Source organism: Nyctereutes procyonoides, unplaced genomic scaffold (assembly GCF_905146905.1).
Source record: "Nyctereutes procyonoides isolate TBG_1078 unplaced genomic scaffold, NYPRO_anot_genome, whole genome shotgun sequence".
In the NCBI taxonomy this organism is placed as follows: Eukaryota; Metazoa; Chordata; class Mammalia; order Carnivora; family Canidae; genus Nyctereutes; species Nyctereutes procyonoides.
Window position 1 is genome coordinate 49033311 of NW_026575131.1, and position 23983 is coordinate 49057293.

At 50.6% G+C, this 23983-nt stretch overlaps 1 protein-coding gene across 4 annotated transcripts in view; it reads left to right on the top strand.

Annotated features, from left to right (window-relative positions):
- CACNA1A (calcium voltage-gated channel subunit alpha1 A) overlaps positions 1–23983 on the top strand; it is a 215369-nt gene that overhangs the window by 118234 nt on the left and 73152 nt on the right. For 2 of the 4 annotated variants that reach the window (XM_055344577.1, XM_055344576.1), the window contains exons 9-20: positions 376–432; positions 1031–1033; positions 1481–1570; positions 9689–9898; positions 12939–13051; positions 14497–14609; positions 14723–14854; positions 15200–15272; positions 17448–17565; positions 17715–17782; positions 20985–21091; positions 22783–23616. In XM_055344577.1, coding sequence (XP_055200552.1) covers positions 376–432; positions 1031–1033; positions 1481–1570; positions 9689–9898; positions 12939–13051; positions 14497–14609; positions 14723–14854; positions 15200–15272; positions 17448–17565; positions 17715–17782; positions 20985–21091; positions 22783–23616 — 1918 coding nt within the window. Of the gene's footprint in view, positions 1–375; positions 433–1030; positions 1034–1480; positions 1571–9688; positions 9899–12938; positions 13052–14496; positions 14610–14722; positions 14855–15199; positions 15273–17447; positions 17566–17714; positions 17792–20984; positions 21092–22782; positions 23617–23983 lie in introns of all 4 variants that reach the window. The other 2 variants (XM_055344578.1, XM_055344575.1) reach the window with 2 other exon arrangements.

Below are 23983 nucleotides of genomic sequence, written 5' to 3' on the forward strand. Positions count from 1 at the left end.
GGGAGTGGCATGAGTCATGAAGCAGAGCAAGGAAGCCAGTGTAGCTGGAGCAGAATATGGGCAGGGTTAAGTGAGAAGAAGCAAGGACCAGAAGATGACAGGAGCCGAATCAGGCAAGGCCTTACAGGTCATGGTAAGGAGGCTGGGTTTTATTTTGAGGGAGATGGAAGTAGTGTTGGCTCTTACACTGTTGCTCAAGTGAGGCTGGGAGTCAGGAAGAACAGAGCAGCACATTTCTGGCTGGTTGAGCTGCCCCAATAAGCAAGAGGAGAGTGAAGAGGGCTGGGCCGACCCTTCTCAATCCTGATCCAAGGGAACCCAGCCCAGGAGAGGCGTGCAGACGCTGGAGCTTAACTATGTGCTCTTCCTCCTCAGAAGAGGTGATCCTCGCCGAGGATGAAACCGACGGGGAGCAGAGGCATCCCTTTGATGGTAACTGCTCTGAACCTGGCTCGGGGGTAGATCCCAGGGGAGACTGCAGCAGCTGGTGCTGGGAGAACAGACTGTTTGGTTCTAAGGGGCCTCCAGGGGATGGATGTTCAGAGCCCAGGTGACAACAAGAACAAACACGAGATCAGGCCAGGGTCAGGAAGATATAGGCATGGCGCCAATTTGCTTCTTTGGGGGACTTCAGGACCTCAGCGCAGGCTTTACATAATTTTCTGACCTGCCCTTTCTGCTTTAATCATGTGCTTCAGTATTCCTCATCCATAAAATGGGCACGACAGTAATAATACCTATCTCACTGGATGGTTAATGGGGATTGCATTAATGCTGGCAGATAGAAAGTCTACAATAATGCCTGGCTCAGGGTCAACACCCTCTGTGTTCACTAAATAAGTCAATAACCAAGAGTCCAGCTCGCTATTCAGGACAGTTGTCTCACCTGGTAGAGGTTTGACTAGACAGAGCACTGACTTTGGATTGAAAAATACTGAGATTGAGAAGGAAGTAAAGGAGCTGGGGCTTTATCTCAGTAGGTTACAAATCAGATTTTACTATTTTGGGGGAGCGGAAGAGATGACCCAAGGGGGTATCTAAATCATTTTGTTGAAAATGTGTGCCTGAACTCGCTGTCCCCTGGAGAGCTCGTGGGGGGAGGAGTAGAACCTAAATATTGAGGGAAGGCGTCAACAGTCCCAGCCTGCCTAGCAAGTGGGCTAAAGGTCAAGGGTAGGCTGCTTTCATAGGCGTCACTGTATGTCCAGTCCCAGGCATCCCAGAGGGGAAAGGGTGACTGGGAGCCCAGACTTAGAGACCAAACAGGACTCAATTCTCATCTTTACTACTGTGACAAAGTCACGTAACCTCCCTGAGCCTCGATCTCCACGTCTGCCAAATGGACGTACTCAACTTCCCACCAAACCAGATCACCATGAGGGTCAACCCAACAATATTTAGCAAGTCCTGGCACCAAGGTATGGTTCCTGTCTCAAAAAGGGTAACGTCTTTTTCTCTTGCCATGTTTCCATTGTTGGAGCTCTGCGGAGAGCCACCATAAAGAAAAGCAAGACAGACCTGCTCAACCCCGAGGAGGCTGAGGATCAGCTGGCCGACATCGCCTCCGTGGGTGAGTCCCTCCTGCCACAGCCTGGCACCCAGCTCTCGCTGATCGTGCAACAGATGACAGCTGAAAGGTTTGGGACCCTCATTACCTGGATTTGGGTCCCTGCCCTGCCCCTGACCACCTGTGTGTCCTGGGGCAGATGGGAGTAACAGCAGTGCCCCTCTCCTAACCCCACTGTGAAAGCTTAAACTAAATAATCCGCTTTAAGCATTTAGAAGGGCGTCCAGCAGAGAACGAGCTCACAATCATGATATTAGGATTCATTAGTACTCATGGAGGGGCTGCTGTTGTGAACAAGGCAGGAAGCAAATCCCTACCCATGTGGAGTTCACATTTGAGTGCAGGACACAGATGTTAAACAGATAATTACCGAAATAAGCCTGTTGTGATAAATGGCGCTGCAGAGGAGTCACCCTGGGTTTAGCCTGCTCTGGAAGAGTGGGGTGTGGTCAGGGAAGCCTTCTCAGAGGAGGTGACACTGGAGCTGAGAACCGAAGGATGGGTAGGAGTTCGCTATGGCAGTGAAAGTGGAGAGAACCATGTAGAAGGCTGTACTTGGTCTGTTGCTGTTGGTTATTGCAAAGGGCAGAGTTTGAGGGGCAGAGAACATTTACCCTCCCCCTGCTCACTCCTCCTGATTGAGACTGTGTTGCTCTTGACCTTCTCCCAGGAGAACATATTATTTTTTGAAAGGGGTATTTTAGACATTCCAGTAATGAAAATGGGAGTGCATCCTGGCCGGGGAAATAACGCATGACTCTGAGGGGAGAAAAAATGTGAACTGTGTGGTTGGAGGAGGGAGAGGCAGAGGAGGGAGAGAGGGAGAAAGAGAGAGAAGGAAAGAAAAACTAAAGACAGAAACAAGAAGGTGAGGGGGGGACCCTGGGGGGCTCAGTTGCTAGAGCATGCATCTCTTGATGTCAGGGTTGTGGGGTTGAGCCCCACACTGGGTGCAGAGATGACTTAAAAATAAAATCTTCAGGGGCTCCTGGGTGGCTCAGTTTGTTGAGTGTCTAACTCTTGATTTCAGCTCAGGTCATGATCTCAGGGTCATGAGATCGAGCCCCATATCAAGTTCCATGCTGAGCATGGAGCCTACTTAAGATTCTCTCTCTCTCTGGGGAGCAGCTGAGTGACTCAGTGGTTGAGCATCTGCCTTTAGCTCAGGTCGTCGTGATCCTGGGGTCCTGGGATTGAGTCCCACATCAGGATCCCTGCATGGAGCCTGCTTCTCCCTCTCCCTATGTCTCTGCCTCTCTCTCTCTCTCTCTCTCTCTCTATGAATAAATAAATAAAATCTCAAAAAATAAATAATTAGATCTTTTAAAAATATATTCTCTCTCCCCCTATTCCTGTCTACCCCCCCCCAAAAAAAAACAGAAGGAAAGGGAGAAAGGAATTTAACATATATACATGGTTCTAATGCACAGACATCAACTATTCTATACTTTGCTGTTTTTACTCCACTCTAGTTTTTGACCTGGATGCTAGGTTTCAAGATCATTCCCATCGCAGTCCCATTCTTCATAAGGGTGGCAGCGCGGAGGTTTACTTGGCCATGGCTCTGTCATATGGAGTTGTTTCCAATTTTTGCCCCAACGAGGAGTACTGCTGTGAACATTGATGTACAATGACTCCCCCCATCCTTTGGGCGTGTTTCCTTGGGGATAATTACAGGATCAAAGATATTAACAGCTTTTCAACTCATTATTCACAGAGCCATTCTGAGTTTCCAAAGCACTGAACCCATTTATAAACCTGCCAAGTACTCATACGATCACAGATCCCCCACCCCGGCCACTGCCTATTTCCCATTTAATTTCTTTTCCTAGTGAAATAGGTCTGTAATGATACCTTAAAGCTTATTTTAATTTGCATTTTTAATTTCTAGCCAAAACACTCTTTTCCTTATAATGGTGGACTAGTCCTATTTCAATTTGTGGATACATCTGTTTCCCTCCTTCTAGCAAGTTCAAGAATGGGAGTCAGTGCTCTGTGTATCTGATCTGTTCTGTCTGGCCCATACATTTTCCCAATTATGTTGCTTCCATTTTTAAAAAATATCTTGTTATATTTTGATAGGCAAACATTTTCTGTTCATACTACATGTATTTACTACCAGGTGCTGAAAAAAAAATTAGCATACTTAAGTCAGGATGTCCTTTATGGATAAGATTGGGTACCTGCTCTTAATTGGCAGAGAGGTTATTTTTCATCAGTCACTCTAGAAAAGATGGCAGAGTGATAATACCCAGTGTTGGCAAGGATGTCGGGAAATGAGCATTGTCATATGCTATTGGCAAGAGTGTAATTTGCAGTGTTTCCAATATATGGTGTGGTATTATTTAATTATAGATGTTTATATTGTTTGACCTAGCATTTCCACTTCAAAAGCATTTCTTCCGGGATCCCTGGGTGGCGCAGCGGTTTGGCGCCTGCCTTTGGCCCCGGGCATGATCCTGGAGACCCGGGATCGAATCCCACGTCGGGCTCCCGGTGCATGGAGCCTGCTTCTCCCTCTGCCTATGTCTCTGCCTCTCTCTCTCTCTCTTTCTCTCTCTGTGACTATCATAAATAAAATTTAAAAAAAAAAAAAACTGAAACTTTAAAAAAAAAAAAAAAAAAAAGCATTTCTTCCATGTGCACAAAAGGTCTATGCCTCTTCTCAACAGCATTGTTTCTGGTGTTCAAAAAAGTGAAAACCAGGACCATGTGGCTGGCTCAGTCAGTGGAGTGTGCAATTCTTGATCTCAGGATCATGAGTTTGAGCTCCATGTTGGGCGTTAGAGCTTACCTAAAATTAAAATATGTTTTAAAATAGTGAAAACAAGAAACAAGCCACGTGCCTGGAAATGGGGAGATGACCAAAGAAATTACAGTATTTGTACACATTGGACTGTGATGCAGCCAGGAAAAAGAACAGGGCTGCTACTGGCATGAAAAGATGTTTGAAATTGATTTCTTGGTGAAAAAAAGCAAGTTGCATAGCATTATAGAAAATGTATGATATGGTTTTAAGAACAATATTAAGGGGATGCCTAGATGGCTTGGTCAGTTAAGCATCTGCCTTTGGCTCAGGTCATGAACTCAGGGTCCTGGGACTGAGCCCTGCCTGCATCAGACTCCCTGGTCAACGGGAAGTCTGCTTCTCCCTCTCCCTCTGTCCCTCCCCACCACTTGTGCACTCTCTCTCTCTCACTTGCTCTGCTCTCTCAAATAAATAAGACCTTTTTTTTAAAAAAAAAGGACAATATTAAGTATAAGAGTTGCTTAAAAATCTGGAAATTGAAGACTTGCAAGGATTTTCACTTTCTATGTGACATTTTTCTAAAATGTACAAATTAGTGATAGGTATTACTTTTCAAATCAGAAAAGTAACTAGGTAAGTTTAAGTTAACTTAAAAGCAACAGAGACTGTAAGGAATCTAATGGCTATACGGGCAGGGAGGAATTTGGTAGGGAAAGCAGAGAAAGCTTCATGAAGGAGGCGTTTTTAAACTGGACTTTAGGGGATCCCTGGGTGGCGCAGTGGTTTGGCGCCTGCCTTTGGCCCAGGGCGCGATCCTGGAGACCCGGGATCGAATCCCGCGTCGGGCTCCCGGTGCATGGAGCCTGCTTCTCCCTCTGCCTGTGTCTCTGCCTCTCTCTCTCTCACTGTGTGCCTATCATAAATAAATAAAAATTAAAAAAATATAAAAAAATAAATAAACTGGACTTTATGCAGAATGGGGAGCGTAAATCTGTTTATGAGGCTGTCATAATACAATAGCACAGACTGGGGGGCTTAACAATAGAAATCTAAGTTTTCACCATTCTGGAGGCTGACGTTCCTAAATCTAAGGTATCAGCAGGGATGGTTGCTTCTGAGGCCTTCCTCCTAGGCTGGTAGCCGGCTGTCTCCTCCCTGTGTCTTCATGTGGTCTTCCTTCTGGATGTATCTCTGTCCTAATCTCTTCCTATAAGAACCCCAGTCATATTGGATTAAGGCCCACCCATAGGACCTTAGTTTAATTGCCTCTTTAAAGACCCTATCTCCAAACACACTCCCATTCTGAAGTCTGGGGATTAAGAGTCCAGCATATGAACTTGGGAGGTGCAGTTCAGTCCATAATAGGGGGGCGATCCAAGAAGCCATGAGAGATACTCAGGGACAGTTTGTCTGTGGGACACCTCACTCTTGAATTTGTGGCTGACATAAGAAACCTTGTTCCTTGGAGAAGGCAATTCAAGGCTGCCATTTGATAAGTGTGTGATAAGGGGAAGGACAAGAAGCCAGAGTAGGAAGAGGTCAGATTAAGAGCTGTGGCTGTCCATGGCATTTCTGTTGACAAAGCAGGTGACTTTCAGCTATCTAAATGGATCCCAAACACAAGCTAGTGACTTGGTCTCCTGGGACCAGTTTTGCTATAGGCCAACCCACCAAAATCTAGCTCCTTTGCCTGGTAGCTCAAAAATGCACAGCGGTTTCCTAAACCCCCGCAAAGGAGACCTCTGGAATTTCAGTTCTGACCAAGAAATAGCTTTACCTTTATTTATGGAAATAATTCAAAATAAGGCAGGAGCCATGTGGCATTTGCCACCATTCCATACCACAGTGAGCAGAGTCTTGTGTGATGGGTCTCTTCTGCACTATCAAATCAGCTGATAAACACATTATAAAGCAGTCTCTTCTACTGTTTACAAACTCTAATGCTGAAGTGTGGAACTTGAGTCGTTGATAGGAAATGTTGAGTCATGAATGGAAGCTGCCATCACAACACCAGTTTCTTAGGAAAATCAGATTCCATTTTAGATGATTTTAATGGTGCAAGCTCCCATGTGGGCTGTTGTAACAGAGTACCAACAAACAGTGTGGCTTAAAACAACAGAAATCTATTTTCTCACAGTTCTGGAGGCCAGAGGCCCAAACTAAAATCAAGGTATCAGCAGGGCCTTGCTGCCTCTGAAGGCTTCAGGGGAGAGTCCGTTCCCTGTCTCTCGAGGCTTCTGGGGGTGTTTGGTGAGCCTTGACTTCTGTGGGCATCACACCTATCTCTGCCTCTGTGGCCACATGGTCTTCCTGTGCACCTCTGTGGCCCTGCTCTTCTTATAAGGACCAGTCATGGGATTTAGAACCCATCCTAATCAAGTGTGACCTCACCTTAACTTGAATACATCTGCAAAGACCCTAATTCCACGTAAGGTTACATTCATGAGGACCAGGCATTAGGACTTCAGCACATGTCTCTGAGGGACACAGTGCAACCCACCACTGAGGCAGGACCTGTTTCCGCTTATAGAGAATTTTAAGGACATGTAAATTGCCCCCAAAATCCCCAGATTAAACCTTGGCGGTGACAGACTACTGTCCTCACAAGAGAACATTCTAGACTGCTACTGGCCACCTGAGGCTCTTGATGCCTTGAATATAGCTGGTGCGAACCAAGAAGTGCTTCATTCTAACACATCAGGTTTGGAAGTCCTAGTACCAAAAAAAAAAAAAAAAAAAGAGTGTAAAATATCTCTTTAACATATTTCTATACTGATGCTGTGTTAAAATGATAATGTTTTGGTCCTGTCGGGTTTCATAAAATCTCTTATTAAAATATTTTTAAGACCTAAAGGTTACCTGCAATTACCATTCCAGACTACAAAGAAAAATTCAAGATAAGAATGGACAGAAAAAGGGAGTATGGGTTAAGGTGAGCGTGAAATACAACACAGATGACAGTACACAGCTAATAGGGGCCTAGTATGTAGAAGGTGTTCAATTAACATTTACTCCCTTTCCCTTCCCCATGAGTGCTGGGCTTGTTGTGGGATGTGTCTCCGGGCCAGTGATTAGGAAAGACTTGCTCCATAAGTGGGTATGTGAGCTGGCTCTTCATTGCAGTTGTTGGGGTTACAGTAGAAGATTATCATGGCCAATAATCATAATGTTCCAGCATCATGCTAAGGTGTATTTCTCCCCATTGCTCTGTGAGGTGAGAAGTGTGTGGCTGTCCCTAGTTTATAGATGGACACACTGGAGCCAGCCCCAAGATGCAAGGCAACTTGCCTAAGGTCATTTGATGGTTGGTGAAGGAACTGGCTTTTTGGGGTGGCTCCAGGAGGAGTAGGGGTGAGGAGCCTCTTGCCTGGTGACTGAGCTCTACCCCAAACCTATCTCTCTCCTCCTTCTCCTCGTGAAGCATCCTAACCTGACCTGAGGCCTTCAAAAGTCTCATTCCTGTCTGCAATGCCCTGTGGATACCTGTGGGTCTGGGTACATCTTTAGGAGCTGCAGAGACCAGGGCCAGAAATGCCCTAACTGGGAAGGGCCACGGGGAGCCACCCTGGGGTTCTCAGTGCCTGTGAGGTCAGGCAGGTGATAGACATGAGAGAGGGGTCCAGCCACCAGGCCAACTGCCACTGAGTGGGAACATGTTTAAAATTTTGTGAATAGGAAGGAAGTGGTGTCCTGCAAGATGTTTGTGGTGTCCCTTATCTGGCTGGTGGGATGGGGTTGATGCATGAGCTGGATGGATGAATGAGTGACTGCACAAATTAGCTAATGAGCACATGAGTCAATGAACAAGCTAGTGAATAGGTAAAAGAGTGAATGAGCCAAAGACCATAAACAAACAAATGAGTGCAACTGAAGATTTTCAGGAAGAGATAATTTAGAGGATAAAATCAGTCCATCCAAAACTGAGCTCTGACCCCCGCCACACACAGACCTTTGGATGGCAGCTCTGTCCCAAAACCTTGGCTCCCCCCTCTCTCTCACATCCACACTTGATCCAGCAGCAGGGGTTTGCATCTCCTTTAAATAATATATCCCATGGGGTGCCTGGATGGCTCAGTGGTTGAGCGTCTGCCTTTGGCTCAGGGTGTGATCCTGGGGACCCGGGATCAAGTCCCACATCGGGCTCCCTGCATGGAGCCTGCTTCTCCCTCTGCCTGTGTCTCTGCCTCTCTCATGAATGAATGAACAAAATCTTTGAAAATAAATAAATAAATAAATAAAATATCCCAAATCAGCATCATTGCTAGGCTGGACCTGTCATCTCCCTGTTCCTGCCCTGGCCTTCCACTGTCTGTTCCCCCCACAGCTGCCACGGTATGCTTGTGAGCACCTGAGTCAGGTCCTATCCATCCCTCCTCTGTTCAAGTCTCCGTGGTCCCTTTCACATTTAGAGCAAAAGCAAAAAAAAGCCCAGGTCTCCCCATAGCCCATAAAGCCCTGCTTATTCCACACTGTCCCTTCCCTGTCCTTACCAACTCCTCTCCCTCTCAACCACTCCAGCCATACTGGTTTCCTGATGCCATTCCCTGAATATGCCAGGCAGGCATATTTCTGCCTCAGGACCTTAGCTCTTACTGTTAACTCTGCCTATAATGTTGAGGTGACTTATGTCAACACCTTCACCTTGACCACCTGATTTAATATGGCAGCCTTCCCCATGGTCCCTCCTGGGGCTCCCCATCCCCTTACACTATTTATTCTTTTTGCCAAAGTACTGTGCACCTTCTGTCACACTATTAATTTACTTTTTTATTATATTTGCTGTCTCTCTCCCCAAATGGAGATTAAGCCCACAAAAGCAGGGCTCTGTCTGTTAACTAGTGAATCTTGAACATCTGGAATAGATAGAGTCTGGCACACAGTAGATGTTCTGCAAGTAAAAGTATATGCAGGTAGATTCCCTGGTGGCTCATTCCTTGGTAAGGTGTCCATGGAAACTAGGGTCCTATTCACACCTCTTCCTGGAGGCCTGCCAAGCATGCACCATGCAGCTCTGCTGCTTGCGCCTTTACCAAGGGTCCTGAGCTCCTTCCTCATCCTCCCTGTGGTATGACCCCCAGAATCATCAGATGTGGCCAAGAGAGGGGGACACAGAAAGTTGGTCCATCCGTGGAAAGCCATCTGCCTCCCCATTGACATCCAGAGCTCTCATTGGTTGTTTCCAAAATGTTATTTTCACCTTCTCATAAGCTCCATCTCTGGAAAGCTAAGCCCTGGATCATGATGATTCCCTCGGGCCAGAGGGCTCGCCAGGGAAGCTAATGGATCCCCTGGCGAGATTCTGTGCCTGGGCCACATATCAGTTAATTTCCTCCAGAGGAACACCCTGACATTCTCCATCCTTTCCTTGGCAGGGTCTCCCTTCGCCCGAGCCAGCATTAAAAGTGCCAAGCTGGAAAACTCGACTTTTTTTCACAAAAAGGAGAGGAGGATGCGTTTCTACATCCGCCGCATGGTCAAAACTCAGGCCTTCTACTGGACTGTGCTCAGTCTGGTAGCCCTCAACACGCTGTGTGTTGCTATTGTTCACTACAACCAGCCCGAGTGGCTCTCCGACTTCCTCTGTGAGTACCACCGGCCCCTGCCCCCACTGGCTCCTTGATCCCTTCCTCACACCCTTCTCCCAATTCTCCCTCTCTGGTGGTACGTCTTTCTTCCTTGGTTCTTGTTGAATCTGCCCGTTCATGTGGGTGTGTCTGCAACTGCCACCACAGCAACAGAGCCCAACTTCTTTGGGCCTGGGGGCTGGAAGCTGGAATTCAGGTCACCAAATACTACTGTGATGCTTTTTAAAGAGAGAAGTATGGGGGCGTTGGAAAAGAAACATAAAGGAATAGAGACCACAGGACAGCCAGACTGAGACAGAAACGCCCATGTAATTAATAGGTGTATCTCTGAGGATGTTAAAATAAGTATTTTACAGTTGAGAGATGGGAATGCTTTAGGAACAAAGAGTGGCGCTTATGTTGTCCCCATTTTCTCTGCTTATTTCTGACACTCCCTGCTTTTCCCCTCTTCTTTCAAATCTCCTGCTTTTCATCCCTTTCCTTTCTTGATATTTTTCACTTCCTTAAGTCTGGGATTCATTTCTAGAAGATCACCTCCAACAAGTGTGAGAACATCCTGCTCCCTCATTGGGTACCAGGACCCCCAAGGCTTTGCCCTTCTGGGCCTATTCCAGGATTCCAGGAGCTAGCATGAGATACTATCAAAATTGATGGCCAGGTGGGGATGAGGAGCAGCAGTGAAAGGTGAGGAGGATTTAAAAAATAAAGAGCTCTGAGGAATCAACAAGAGTAGTGTCTGGGCAGTGACGAAGGCAAGTCCTTACCCTGGCTTTGGCTTGTGGGCCCTGCAGGAGGATTTCCCTAAACCTTTTTGCCTGCTGGCTGCCCTCCACCTGCATGTACTAGTTTGTCTGACTTAGGTCTCTAGCTTTTTTCCCCTTCTGACCTGGTTCAGAACTGACCCAGACAACCACTAGAGATAGTCAAGTCTTCAGCCTAGAGAGACCCAGAAGCCTGGTCCAGGTCATGGTTTCCTTGTAACCCTCATTGTTCTCAGTCACATTGGTTGACCCCTCAGGACACCCCCCAGGGGCCAGCTCTCCTTCTGAGAGCCCTAACCTAGTTCCAACCTTAGTAATTGTATTTGGTCCCCCTGGAGTCTTACAAATGAGGATTCTTTACTTTTTGTCTTAACCTCCTCTGTAGTCTATTTTTAATCTCCCATATTCTCCATACTAATCACTTTGCTTTGTCTGTCCTGGTTCAAGAACAGGGGGTTGGGACTTCCTGCCCCAGGCCTCTAAATCTGTAAAGGTCCTTTAATTATCCCCAGTTGAGAAAACTGAGACACGGAGAGGTTAAGTAACTTGCCCAGGGTCACACAGCTAGTAAGTGACAAAGCCAGTATTTGAACCTAGAATCCAAGCTATGCCTGATGCCCAATCCCTTCCCTGGTCACCGGGTGGCCTGGATTCTCAATGCCTGCTCTGCTCCTAATTAATCATGTGACCCTGGACAAGTCACTACCATCATCCATCAATCAAAAGCATCTTCATTAAAAAAAGAAAGAAAGAAAACATCTTCATTTATAAAGCACCCTTTTATTTTATTTGCCACTAAGAAATAAAGTAGTGCTGCCATCTTAAACCGGGATATGGCAATTTTAAGATACAGCCCCCAATCCACAGATGTCAAACTGAACAAAAAATGTTTGTCTTGGAATCAGTGAAGTGTGGCCACTTCTCGTGGTCTCGAACTTCTCATCTGGAAATTGGAGTCGATGGCCCTGAAAGTTCTTCCAGACCCACAAGTGCTACAGATAATTCTCTCAGCTCTTGTGCATTGCCAGCTATCAGGTTTCCATGGTAACTGGGAAGCAAGCATCTCAGAAACTCTTGAGTTCTCCCAGAGTTGTTTCTGGTGGTTCTTAGAATACCCCAGATGTTATAGACAGTTTTCCCCTCATTGATATTTTGGCCTGGCAATCCTGGAGACCCTGGTTTCCTTCAGATACTAGGAGCTCCCTGGAGTCCAAAAACCTAAGAGGAAGCTTTGGTCAGAAATGAGTGTGAAGGACCTTGATGGTTCAGACCATCTCTTAAAAGAACAATATAATAAATGCCCTTGACTTTCAGACAAAATTACCTATGTGACCAAAGTTGGAAGTTCTTGGAAGTTTGGGTCTTCTGTCTTCCTTTCTATATGTTTTCTACCCCTCAGAAGCCCTCCTTACCCTCATTCCCATCCACTGGGTGAGAATCCATGCCCTTCCTGATGACTCATCTTCCTACCCCACCAAGAAAGCTCTCTCAGAAAAAGGTCCTGAAATTAGCCATGTCTTTGCTGGATCAAACAAATTACCCATAGGTTACCTCTCCCCAAGGCATTTACACCATTAGGCTTTATCTTGTTCAAGACCTTTTAGGCATCAGCAAGACAGAATTTTGCCAGGGGACCTCAGAAAGGTTTTCCAAGTTGGAATAAAAGCTGTACCTTGGATTGGCTGCCCCTGAATCTCCAGCTAAGTCCCTGACCCAAGGATTACTAAAAGGACACCATTATGATTTCTATTTCTACTTTTCCTTTAAAGCCCAAGCATATAAAAGTAGATTAATCATAGTTCTTAGATTATGACACACTGACATCCTGGGGCCATTGTTATTTTGTCAGTTAGCCATTTAGTTTGTTAGTTCATTAGTTTTAGAAACATGGTAAACACCCAGAGACCCACCAGCCAGCACAAAATCTGGGTCCTTAGCCACAACCTGCATCTAGCCCTTCTCGTTGAATCAGGACAAAAACTACAAGGTGGAGAGCCATGGAGCTTTAACCTCACTCCTTTTTAAGATTGGCCAGGGGTCGGTGGTGGGTTGGAGAGTGGGGGACAATTGTTGTTCCTCCCCTTTAACAAAGGAGAAACTGAGGCCTGCATAAATGAAGGCTTGCATAATCTTTGGCCAAGGCCATCAAACAACTGTCCTGTCTCTCTGCCTCCCAGACCAGAGCAGGACAGGATTGCTATTAATAAGAAAGTCCGTGAAATCACTCCCACCCCACAAACTTAACCTCCTCTTTATTTCCCCCCTCTCCCTTCCAGACTATGCAGAATTCATTTTCTTAGGACTCTTTATGTCCGAAATGTTTATAAAAATGTACGGGCTTGGGACGCGGCCTTACTTCCACTCTTCCTTCAACTGCTTTGACTGTGGGGTAAGTGCTCTGGTTGGTAAACAGTTCATTTCTCCAGCTCTTGCCTAGAATGGCTGATGCCTGGGAACATCCAAAAGGGAACAGTAGGGTCACCCCTGGATGTGAGAGCCTCCACTGAGTGCAGAATCCCAAATTTTGGATGAGGATACAGAAGTCCCAAGACTTTTAGCCACCGCCAGTCGGAGGGAAATGTGCAGACCCTCTTTCGCACGGGGGATTTGGCCATTCACGCTAGGACTTCACGCAAGAGCAGCTCACAAGAATGCCCTGAGTGGGTGGCCTTGTTTGTAATAGTCCCAAACCAAATGACCCAACATCCCTTTGCAGTAGAATGGATAAATAAGTTGTGACATAGCCGTATAATGGAATTCTCCACAGCAGTGAGAGGGAACCAGCAACAGCCACACCCAACAGCCGGGTGAATCCCACCTACATGATATTGCACAAAAGGAGGCAAACACTGACAAAAAATCAGTCCGTACGGCACGTTTTGCTGGTGGGAATTCAAATAGATACATCTAAACTCTGTTGGTTAGGGATGATGCTTGATAACTTTAAAAAGGCAAGGACCTGGAAAACATTATGCTAAGTGAAAGAAGCTAGACCCAAAAGGTCACATACTGCATAATTCCATTTATAGGAAATGTCCAGAACAGGCAAATCCGTAGAGACCAGAAGCAGATCAGTGGTTGCCAGGGGCTGGGGTGGGGGTGCCGGGGAGTGACTCCTCATTGGGTCAGGCCCTCTTTTGGGAGTGATGAAATTGGGAACTGAAGAGAGGTGAGGGTCGGTCACACAATGCTGTGAGTGTGCTAAATGCCACTGAGTTGTGTACTTCAAATGGTTAATTTTGTCTTAGGTGAATTTCATGTCAGTTTTTTTTAACACAAGGAAATGGTTATTACAAAATTCAGGATGGTGGTTATATCTAGGGGTCCCTCGAGGCTTCCAGGGTGTTGACATGTCCTATTTCTTGACAGCGGTGGCAGTTACATGGATATTCACTTTGCAGTTATGCATTTCAGGAATTCTTTGCTCTGCCTGAGCTGCTAATCAATTTTAAGAAAGGGATGAGGAGGGACGCCTGGGTGGCTCGGTGATTGAGCACCAGCCTTAGGCTAAGGGCATGATCCCGGAGTCCTGAGATCAAGTCCCGCACTGGGCTCCTTGCGTGGAGCGTGCTTCTCCCTCTGCCTGTGTCTCTGCCTCTCTCTCCCTCTGTCTCTCATGAATAAATAAATAAAATCTTAAAAAAAAGAAAGAAAGAAAGAAAGAAAGAAAGAAAGAAAGAAAGAAAGAAAGAAAGAAAGAAAGAAAAGGATGAGGAGAGTCTGAGACCATCACCCTGCTTCCGTTTGGGGGCAGCTTGGTGGGGTTCTTGCAACTTTTGGGGCCAAGGCATGTTTTCAAGGTCCCTGGACACAAGCCCAGGTTCTGTGTTCTAGGTTATCATTGGGAGCATCTTTGAGGTCATCTGGGCCGTCATAAAACCCGGCACATCCTTTGGAATCAGCGTGTTACGAGCCCTCAGGTTATTGCGTATTTTCAAAGTCACAAAGTAAGTCTTTGGAGTCCCCTGGCATCCCAGCAGGGGGCAGGGAAAGGGACCAGGGTGAGGCCACCTCCAGGATGCTGGGAAATGGGCTCAGCTGGCCCGACCTCTGTCGGCAGGTACTGGGCATCTCTCAGGAACCTGGTCGTCTCTCTTCTCAACTCCATGAAGTCTATCATCAGCCTGTTGTTCCTCCTTTTCCTGTTCATCGTTGTCTTCGCCCTTTTGGGAATGCAACTCTTTGGCGGCCAGTAAGTGCTCAGCAGATTCCCCAGACTTCTGCTTCCCTGGGGTCAGGTGCCCTCAGACCCAGGCCTGATCCATCCAGTGACCCAGGCTCACCTCCGTCTCGCAGACTGCCCTCCTCATGAACCCCCCGGATGCCCAGGGCACTCACCCAGATGCTCCGGGCCCTGGGTACAGTCAGGGTGTCCTTCTAGGGAAGGGATAGGGAATAGAGATGATGGAGATGTTGCCCTGGAGAGATTCTAGGGAATAGAGATGATGGAGATGTTGCCCTGGAGACAGGATGCTGAGCCAAACCCTCAGAGCACCCCGGGCAGGGCCAGTGTGACATGCCTGTGTCCTCCCCACAGGTTTAACTTTGATGAAGGGACTCCTCCTACCAACTTCGACACTTTTCCAGCAGCAATAATGACGGTGTTTCAGGTATGGTCTTCACCCAGCCACAGAGGTGGACACCTCTTAGCATCCAAGATAAAAGCACCCGCTCAGTGTATGGGGGACGCCTCTTAGCATCTAAGATAAAAAAGCACCCACTCAGTGTATGGGGGTAGGGGGGTCCTGGTGAGGGGACCGGTGAGGCCACCTCCAGGACGCTGGGAAGTGGGCTTAGCTGGCCTGGCCTGACCGCCCCTCCCCCTGGGGGGCTTCCTTGAATCCCTCTTTCTCTGCTTTACCTTACCCTCCTGTTTTAAAATATAGGTTTTATCATTATTCAGGTTTGGTGAGGCCAACAGATCAGTAGATAACTGCCATTGGAAGCTGTTACAAGATAGTTTATTGTACTTGCAGATTCCAAGAGAGGGAGTACAGGGCTCACCACACAGGGCCATACGGGGGAAGCAGCTGGGTGGGTCAGGAGGCAGAGGGAGGGGGGACGTGAGCACAAGCCTTTAACTGTGGTTTCTGCAGGAAGGATTGGAGAGGAAGGGCAAACAGATTTAGAATTGGCTCGCTTGAATGATTTCAGTGAGCTCTGGGCATAGGGGCCGTCTCAGGTTGGCTGGTCCCTGCCCTGGAGTCACTGGGGCAGGGGGTTGGTTGTTGGCTCTGAGTGTAAGAGCCCAGCCCAGATAGAGGAAGTGGTTTGGGAGTGTGGGCTCTGTATTGGTTGATTTGCATTTGACAAGCGTGCTTGCTCACCAGCAAGTTGTGTTTACTCTGTAGGAAGTAGGTAGCCCTGACTCCCTCTTGGGTCAGCAAGGATCTCCCCACCACCACCACCAAATGTCAAAGCATCAGAATCCAGGAAATAAAAGACATGATTCCTACACGCACCCTCCCCAGGTTGGCAGGCACCCCGATCCCACATTCTAAAGCAAATAGACCCTGGGTGGTCTCCCTAAACCAGCCCTTGCACCTATGTGGACATATGCCCTGAGGTTTGGGACTGACCTAGCTGTGACCACCAGAGCCTTTCTCGTGGGTTCTGTCTCTTTGGGGTGAGGGGAACAAGAGAGTGTATGGAAAATGTGACTTCACTCCCTCCCCCTCCTGGGAGGGTAATTTCTCAATGAGACCCCTAGACCAGGGTTGGAAAGGGAAACCATCCATGAAGTTCCAGCCCCCACATACATAATTGCTAAGAGTTGTAATCACCAGCCATGTATCTTCAGCACAGGGGGTTTTGTCCAAGAGGGATTCTATCCCCCAAGGACGATTGGAAGTTCTAGAAACATTACTGGTGGCCACAGCTCTGGGGGAGGCGTGCTACAGGCATCTGGCGGGTGGGGGCCAGGGCTGCTGCTCAACCCCCCATAGTGCACAGGACGGCCCCACCAGAGAGAATGACCCGGCCCCAAATGTCAGCACTGTTGAGGCTGAGAAACCTGCATTAATGTTTTGACATTTTTTGGAGTTCTTTCACATTTACTTTATCCTTGTGAAAATATTACAAAGGGAGGAAGCTGGCTTTTTTTTTTTTTCAGTGAGCACGCCTGTCCCCTCAGTGCATCCCATAAGCATCAGGGCAACTTGCATTTGCCAGCACCTGTGTCCCTGTGCCTGACAGGCTCTCTGATCACTAGCTCCCACCCTGCCTCCAGGCACAGCCGTCCAGAAGGACCAGTGATTATGTGGCTTAAGCAGCAGAGCTCTGGAGGGCCCACAGGGCTGGTTGCTGGGAAGGACTCTCTTCCTGGTTTACAGATGGCCACCTCCTCACATGGCACAGAGAGAGACAGACAGACCCAAGTTCTCTGCTGTCTTTTCTTAGAAAGAAAAGCACTGATCCCATCTTGAGAGACCCACCAACGCGTGACCTCATCTAACCCATCCCCAAACACTGTCACATGGGGGCTCAGAGCTTCAATGAATTTAGGGGGCACAGCTTCATGTATAGCAAATCCCCTTATCACATCAGGGAAGACAGAGTTACAGAAAGATTTGTGACTCCCCCAGGGTCACCTTTTCCTAGAAGCCAGGCTGAGAATCCCTCCGTGCAGGGACGTCCCTTCCCACTCAGAAACGGGCAAGACCCCCCCACCCCCTGCCCCAGACCAGGCCAAGAGCCACTGCGGGCAGGTTCCAGCTCTACAGCTGCGTCTCCACGGGGCCCGTGGCTGAGAGGGGTTGGCTGTGTGTTTCTCCGTCCCCTTTCAGATCCTGACGGGCGAAGACTGGAACGAGGTCATGTATGACGGTATCAAGTCTCAGGGGGGCGTGCAGGGCGGCATGGTGTTCTCCATCTACTTCATCGTGCTGACGCTCTTCGGGAACTGTATCCTCAGTGGGGAGGGTGGGGGGGGCAGGCCTGGGTGGCCGGTGGAGCAGACTGGGGAGGGGGGCGGGGGGCACAAGGGAGGATCCAGGAGGCCCCGGGAGCCAGGGTCCGAGTGGCGGTGCTTTCCCTGACTCCAGCGCCTGCAGACACCCTCCTGAACGTGTTCTTAGCCATCGCGGTGGATAATTTGGCCAATGCCCAGGAGCTCACCAAGGTGGGGTTGGTGGGAGAACGTTTCTCCCTGCGGCAAAGTTACCACCTGCCCGTGGCAGATCAGGACCAGGCTGGGTGTGGAGGGTGGGGGCAAGGTCAAAGCCTTTGCCCTGGATGCCGCGGGCCCAGGAGGAGGCAGCTCCTCCCCCCGAAACAGACTGTCCCTGACCACAGCGGATTCCACGGCCGAGGAGGTGGGAGGGGGTGAGGCAGCGGGGCTGCCACACGAAACAGATGCCAGACTCCACCGGAGTGCCCATCTATAGGGAGTGGACATCATCAAGGGACCTCCAAGGAGTGGTACAGCCCCCAGGCTAGCAGGTATTGTCACCACCCTAGAGCTGAAAGGATGGGGACAGATGGAGATTAACCTGTGCAGGGTCCAGAGGCTCAAGGCGCGGCCCCATGAGCTTGGGAGCTGGCCGGACTTCACCTCCAAGGGGCAGCAGTAGAGAATGAGATGATGCTCACGGGTGACAGGCCTTGCTGCCGTCTCCCCTTTGCAGAAGGGGAAATTGAGGCTCAGAAAGGCAAAGTCACTGGTCCCAGATGGTATGATAATAGCAGCTACTATTTATAGCCTTGCACAGTGCACCTTAGGCACTCAACACGGTTCTTGCTATACATTAAGTGCTCAATAAAGGGAGCCTGGGGCTAGTTATTAGGTACAACTTGGCCCTAGGGCTTTCACTGGACAGAGCTGGTAAAAGGAAGGGAACCCAGGCCTGGCAAACTCCAGAACCCGAGTTCTTACCCACTCACCCTGCGCCCTGCTGGTTTTCACTAGAGCCCCAGCTGAGCAGGAAAAGATACAAAGGAACAACCACAGGGGAAGAGACAGCACTTCCTGTTCTCTCCCATTTCACAGGTGGGAAAGCTGAGGTCCAGAGAGGTTAAGTGACCTTGCCACATAGCTAGGGGCTAAAAGGGCAGAGATGTGAGCCCCTCAAAAGAGCAGAAGTGAGAGAAGAGCAGAGGAAATGAAGTCAGGAGAGAATTTGGGAGAGGGGGCTGAGAACCATCCATGGGAGGAGAAGTTATCACTCGTGTCAGTGATGTTGAATTAACCAGGCAAAATTTACAGTCAGATGCCCCTTAGAGCAGCCTTGGACTCCCTGGGACTCGGGTCGGGCTCAGCCAGGCACAGAGGAGGCAGCATTGCTTTTAGTAACACGGCTCACCCGCCCTGGAATAGCCCATAAGCAGGGCCGCTGAGAATGGTCATGCTGGTTGTGCACTGTGCAAAGGAAGCCGGGCACCTTTTTTGCAATTTGACAGGGGGGTATTGGAAAACCGCCCCATTGCATTAAGAGAACATGTGCAGAGTCTTCCTGTTGGCCCAGGAGGGCCACGCCTAGGGCATCCCTCTGCTTCTCGGCCCCATCTCCAGAGCCTCAAGGTGTCGAACTGAACTGAGCGGACGCTGCCAAACCCTCCATCTGCTGGCCCTGGCAGGAGGGAGAAAGAGTTTCCCGGGGCCCCACTCCGACTGGGGAGAAACGGAAGTCTCTGCTACCCCAAACACACGGCCCCAGGCCTGGTCACTGTGGAGCAGGCTGGCTCCAGGGGCTGATCCAACTGTCTGCTCATCCAGGATCCAGGAGCCCATCCTCAGAGGCTGTCACAGGGCAAAGGGTGCGCCAAGAGGGGTGGGAGTAGCGGAGGGAGAGAGGCAGGATCATCTGCGAAGGATGGACATCCTCCTGCAGACCCAGATTATTTCCTTCATTTATTCTACAAGTATTTCTTAGGCATTTCATATGAGGCAGGGACCCTGCTAAACCCCTAGTGTGTTTTCATCTCCTTCAATCTTCACAGAAAGCAAGGAAGTTCTCTGAACCCCACTTCACAGATTGTGTCATTCATCCAAAAAGCATTTATTGAGCACCTACTGTGAGCAGGGCCTGGTCTAGGAGCCAAGGACAGGGCAGTGAGGAAAACAGGCAGAAATCTCTGCCCTCGTAAGGCTGACATTCGAACGAGAAAGATGACAAATTTGTCAGCTGGAGAGAAGAGCGAGGGAGAAAAAGTTGGGGAGAGAGAAAATTTTAGGTGAGAATGGTGAGGCCCTGAGACGTGGGGCGACTCACCTGACGTCAACAGTAAGCGGAGGAGCTGGGATTTAAAGCCAGGGGGATCCAGAACCTGTCCTCTTAGCCACGGGCACTGCTGCTTAAACTTGACCTGCTCTTGATAGTCTCCGGGGAGCTTATTGAAGATGCAGGCTCCAGGGCCCAGCCCAGGCTCTCCCACAGGCCTGGGAGTCTGCATTTGCAGGGCAGGTGAGGCAGGTGGTCCAGGGATTGGGCTCCGAGAAATGCAGGGTGAGGTGCCAGGAGGAAGGGAGGCCTTGTGAGAAGGGGTGGCGGGCCGGATCCCACCTCTATGTTGTCACTGGCAGCATGTCCTGATCTGACCATTTCCGAGGTGGTAAGGTTGCTGCTTGCCCCAGAGTTCCCCGCGCAGGGGGAGAGGTGCCCTGCCGTAGCATGGCTTTTCTTATTGGTGGGTTCATCTCTGGCCATTTCTTTCTCGTTGCTTTTTCTTTGCTTTTTCTTTGTTGGCTTTTCTGTTTTACGAATGAGGCCCCCCTGCATGAAGGCTGAAGAAGGATTTAAAGCCCCAAAACATCTTTTTCTGTATGTATTTTTAAAACATCTTCCCCCACCCTCCTCCTCTCTGAACCTAACCGGCTGAGAATATAAGCTCCTCTCCCAGTTCCCCTTCTGGAGGCTGTTGGCAGTGCACGGGATGGGCCATGGGATGCCAGTTTTTTCTGCACGTGGGGGCTAGTCAGGGTGTTTTTTTTTAAAGGCCTGGTTCAGAGACCTTAACCCAGAAAGTAAAGTGAGAGGAAAATCTGCATTACTTTCCGGCTCACGGAGACAGGATGCAGAGAACTCTCCATTGTGGGAAAGGAAGGGAGTCTGGTTTTTTTCTTTTAGTTTCCTTCCAGTTGTGTGCTAAAATAGAGTTAACAAGGAGCTGGATACGGAGGCTGCGCGTAAAGGGGCTAGTAATGCACTTGACCCACGGTGGGCACCTATTCCCATCTGCCGGCCTTGGCTATGGTCTCTTGACCCACCCAGGCCACACCTGCTTCTGAGTGTTTCACATGTTTCCCCTCATTAGCTATAGGGTCAGAGGTGAGGCCCCAAGGCCGAGTTCACGTTTTGTGAACAGGGACTCCATGTGTCTTTTAGGATGAGCAAGAAGAAGAAGAAGCAGCCAACCAGAAACTTGCTCTACAGAAAGCCAAGGAGGTAGCAGAAGTGAGTCCTCTGTCGGCGGCCAACATGTCCATAGCTGTGTAAGTGCCCCCAACTCCAGAATGCTATCCAGGCTCCTCAGCCTATACCCCCTCCTGGTCAACGATTCGGGGGCCAGGAGCAGTCCCTGACAGGGTTGAGGTACGTCTGTTCTCCCACCCCCTTTTACTTGATAAATAGTTAATAAGCACCTCCTATGTGTCAAGTATTGTTCTAGCTGCTGCAGAGACAGCATTAACAAGAGGTTAAGGGGTGCAGGGAGAGCTAGGGCTGGGGAGAGTTGGGCTTTTAAATAAAGTTGTCAGGGAAGGCCTCACTGAGAAGGTGATAAGACCTGAAGGAGGTGAGGGAGGAGCCAAGGGGGGATCTGAGGGAAGAGCATACCAGGCAGCAGGAACAGCATATGCAAAGGCCCTGAGGCTGGGATGTGCCTGTTGTATTTAGGGAACTGGAAGGAGGCCACTGTGACTGAAATAGAGGGAGGGAGGAAAGTGGGAGGAAGTGAAGACAGGTGACAAACATCGTTCAGGTCACAGGTGGGACTCAGACCTTTGCTCTGAGTCAAGTGGAAGCTATGGAAGGTTCTTGAGCACAGGTAGGACAAGACCTGACTTGGGTGCTCATGGGCACTCTCTGGCAGCTGTCAGGGGAACAGACTGCAGGGAGCATGGGTGGAAGTCTGTGGACTAGGCTCCTGGAAGAAAAAAAACTTCTTTGGTCCATGCAAAAGGGATAATGGGACTGGAGTAGGGTGGTGGCCCTGGTGGTGGATGTAGCTGAATTCTAGACAGATCAGGAAGGTAGAGTGGACAGAGTCTGCTGGTGAAGCAGAGGCACTGAGGCGCTGAGTGAGATTAAGGTTAATGTGAGATCCGTTGACACTGATACTCCGAATTGTGCCTGTGTCAGGTGTCTCGAGGATTTTGTACACTGTGGGGCAGTGCATCATGTGACGGTGGGGAAGGGGCTTTCTTTGCCAAAGTGGAAGGAGGTGGCTGTGAAAGGGGAGCCCGGGAAAACACATAATCAGACCAGTGACTTTAGCACAGTCTGTGGAAGACGATGGTCTGTATAAAACGATCAATGCACACAGAAACCCTGGAAAAGTCTGTATACTCCGGGCCGGGCTCCAACCTGGCCAGCTCTCCAGCAGCGGCCCTGTGGGTAAATAGGCACCAGTAGGTAAAGAGGTGCTGCCCCATGACTCCCAAGTGCCCACCCTGGCTCTCTTTGGGACCACCCAGACCTCTCGTACCCCAGAATTAAAGGTTCATGCAGGCCCCGTGGGTGATTCCAAAACTCGCTCCAGGCCAGTGTCCGTGAGGATCGGCTGTCTCAGAGGTTAAAATATTTTGAACATCAGGGCAACACCTCCCAGGGGGTCACGTGCGACCATTGGTCATGTGCAACGGGAATGCCCACGAGGGCTGAGGACAGCCCCCCCCCATTAGACAAAATATGCAGTCAGAATGAGACACCTACCCAGGTCCAAGGCACTTGCTAGGCCAAGATGTCCAGCCAGGTTGAATTTTCTGCACAGGCTGAGACCAGGTTGGGAGGAGATACCCAGCCAGGCCGAGATACCCTCGTGGGCCGCGATGCCCACTGAGCCAAGACCACCTGGGTGGAGACGCCCAGAGGGCAGAGACTCCGTCCAGGCGGAGGGGCCTGCGCAGGCCTCGCCCCCCCCCCCCCCCCGCGGTGCTCTGAGCCCTGCGCCCTTCCCTTGCAGGAAGGAGCAACAGAAGAACCAGAAGCCCACCAAGTCGGTGTGGGAGCAGCGCACCAGCGAGATGCGGAAGCAGAACCTGCTGGCCAGCCGGGAGGCCCTGTACAACGAGATGGACCCCGACGAGCGCTGGAAGGCCTCCTACGCCCGGCACCTGCGGCCGGACATGAAGACCCACCTGGACCGGCCTCTGGTGGTCGACCCCCAGGAGAACCGCAACAACAACACCAACAAGAGCCGGGCGGCCGAGCCCACGGTGGACCAGCGCCTGGGCCAGCAGCGCGCCGAGGACTTCCTCAGGAAACAGGCCCGCTACCACGACCGGGCCCGGGACCCCAGTGGCTCGGTGGGCCTGGACCCCCGCAGGCCCTGGGCGGGCAGCCAGGAGGCCGAGCTGAGCCGGGAGGGGCCGTACGGCCGCGAGTCGGACCACCACGCCCGGGAGGGCGGCCCGGAGCAGCCGGGCTTCTGGGAGGGCGAGGCCGAGCGGGCCAAGGCCGCGGACGCCCACCGCAGGCACGCGCACCGGCCGGCCGGCAGCCGGGAGAGCCGCAGCAGCTCGCCGCGCACGGGCGCCGACGGGGAGCCGCGCCGGCACCGGGCCCACCGCAGGCCGGCCGAGGAGGGCGCGGACGACAAGGCCGAGCGGAGGCCCCGGCACCGCGAGGGCAGCCGGCCGGCGCGGGGCGGCGAGGGCGACGGCGACGGGCCCGACGGCGGCGGCGGCGGCGGCGGCGGCGGCGGCGAGCGGAGGCGGCGGCACCGGCACGGGCCCCCGGCCTCGTACGAGGCGGACGCGCGGAGGGAGGACAGGGAGCGGCGGCACCGGAGGAGGAAGTAAGTGCGGGCGACCCCGGCAGGGTGGGGACCGCAGCGGCAGCGGTGCCGAGAGCCGCGGCGGCGCCTCTGGAGCCTCTCCCGCCTCGCTGCCGCCCCCCTGCGGTAGATCCCGGTGTCACGGGGGGAACCGCGCCGCGGAGCCCAGGCGGTCTGGCCGCCGGAGGGTGGGAGGCTGCAGGCGCACCGTTTCGCCCTCGGGCGTCCCAGGGAAGATCTACGAGGAATCCAAACCCGCCGCCCACCCCCACCCCCCCCCCCCGCCCCAAGAATTCTTCAGCGCTTCCATGCGCTTGCTGTGTGACCTTGGGCAAGGGACTTCACATCTCTGGGCCTCGGTTTTGTCAATCTGTAAAATGGAGATAGC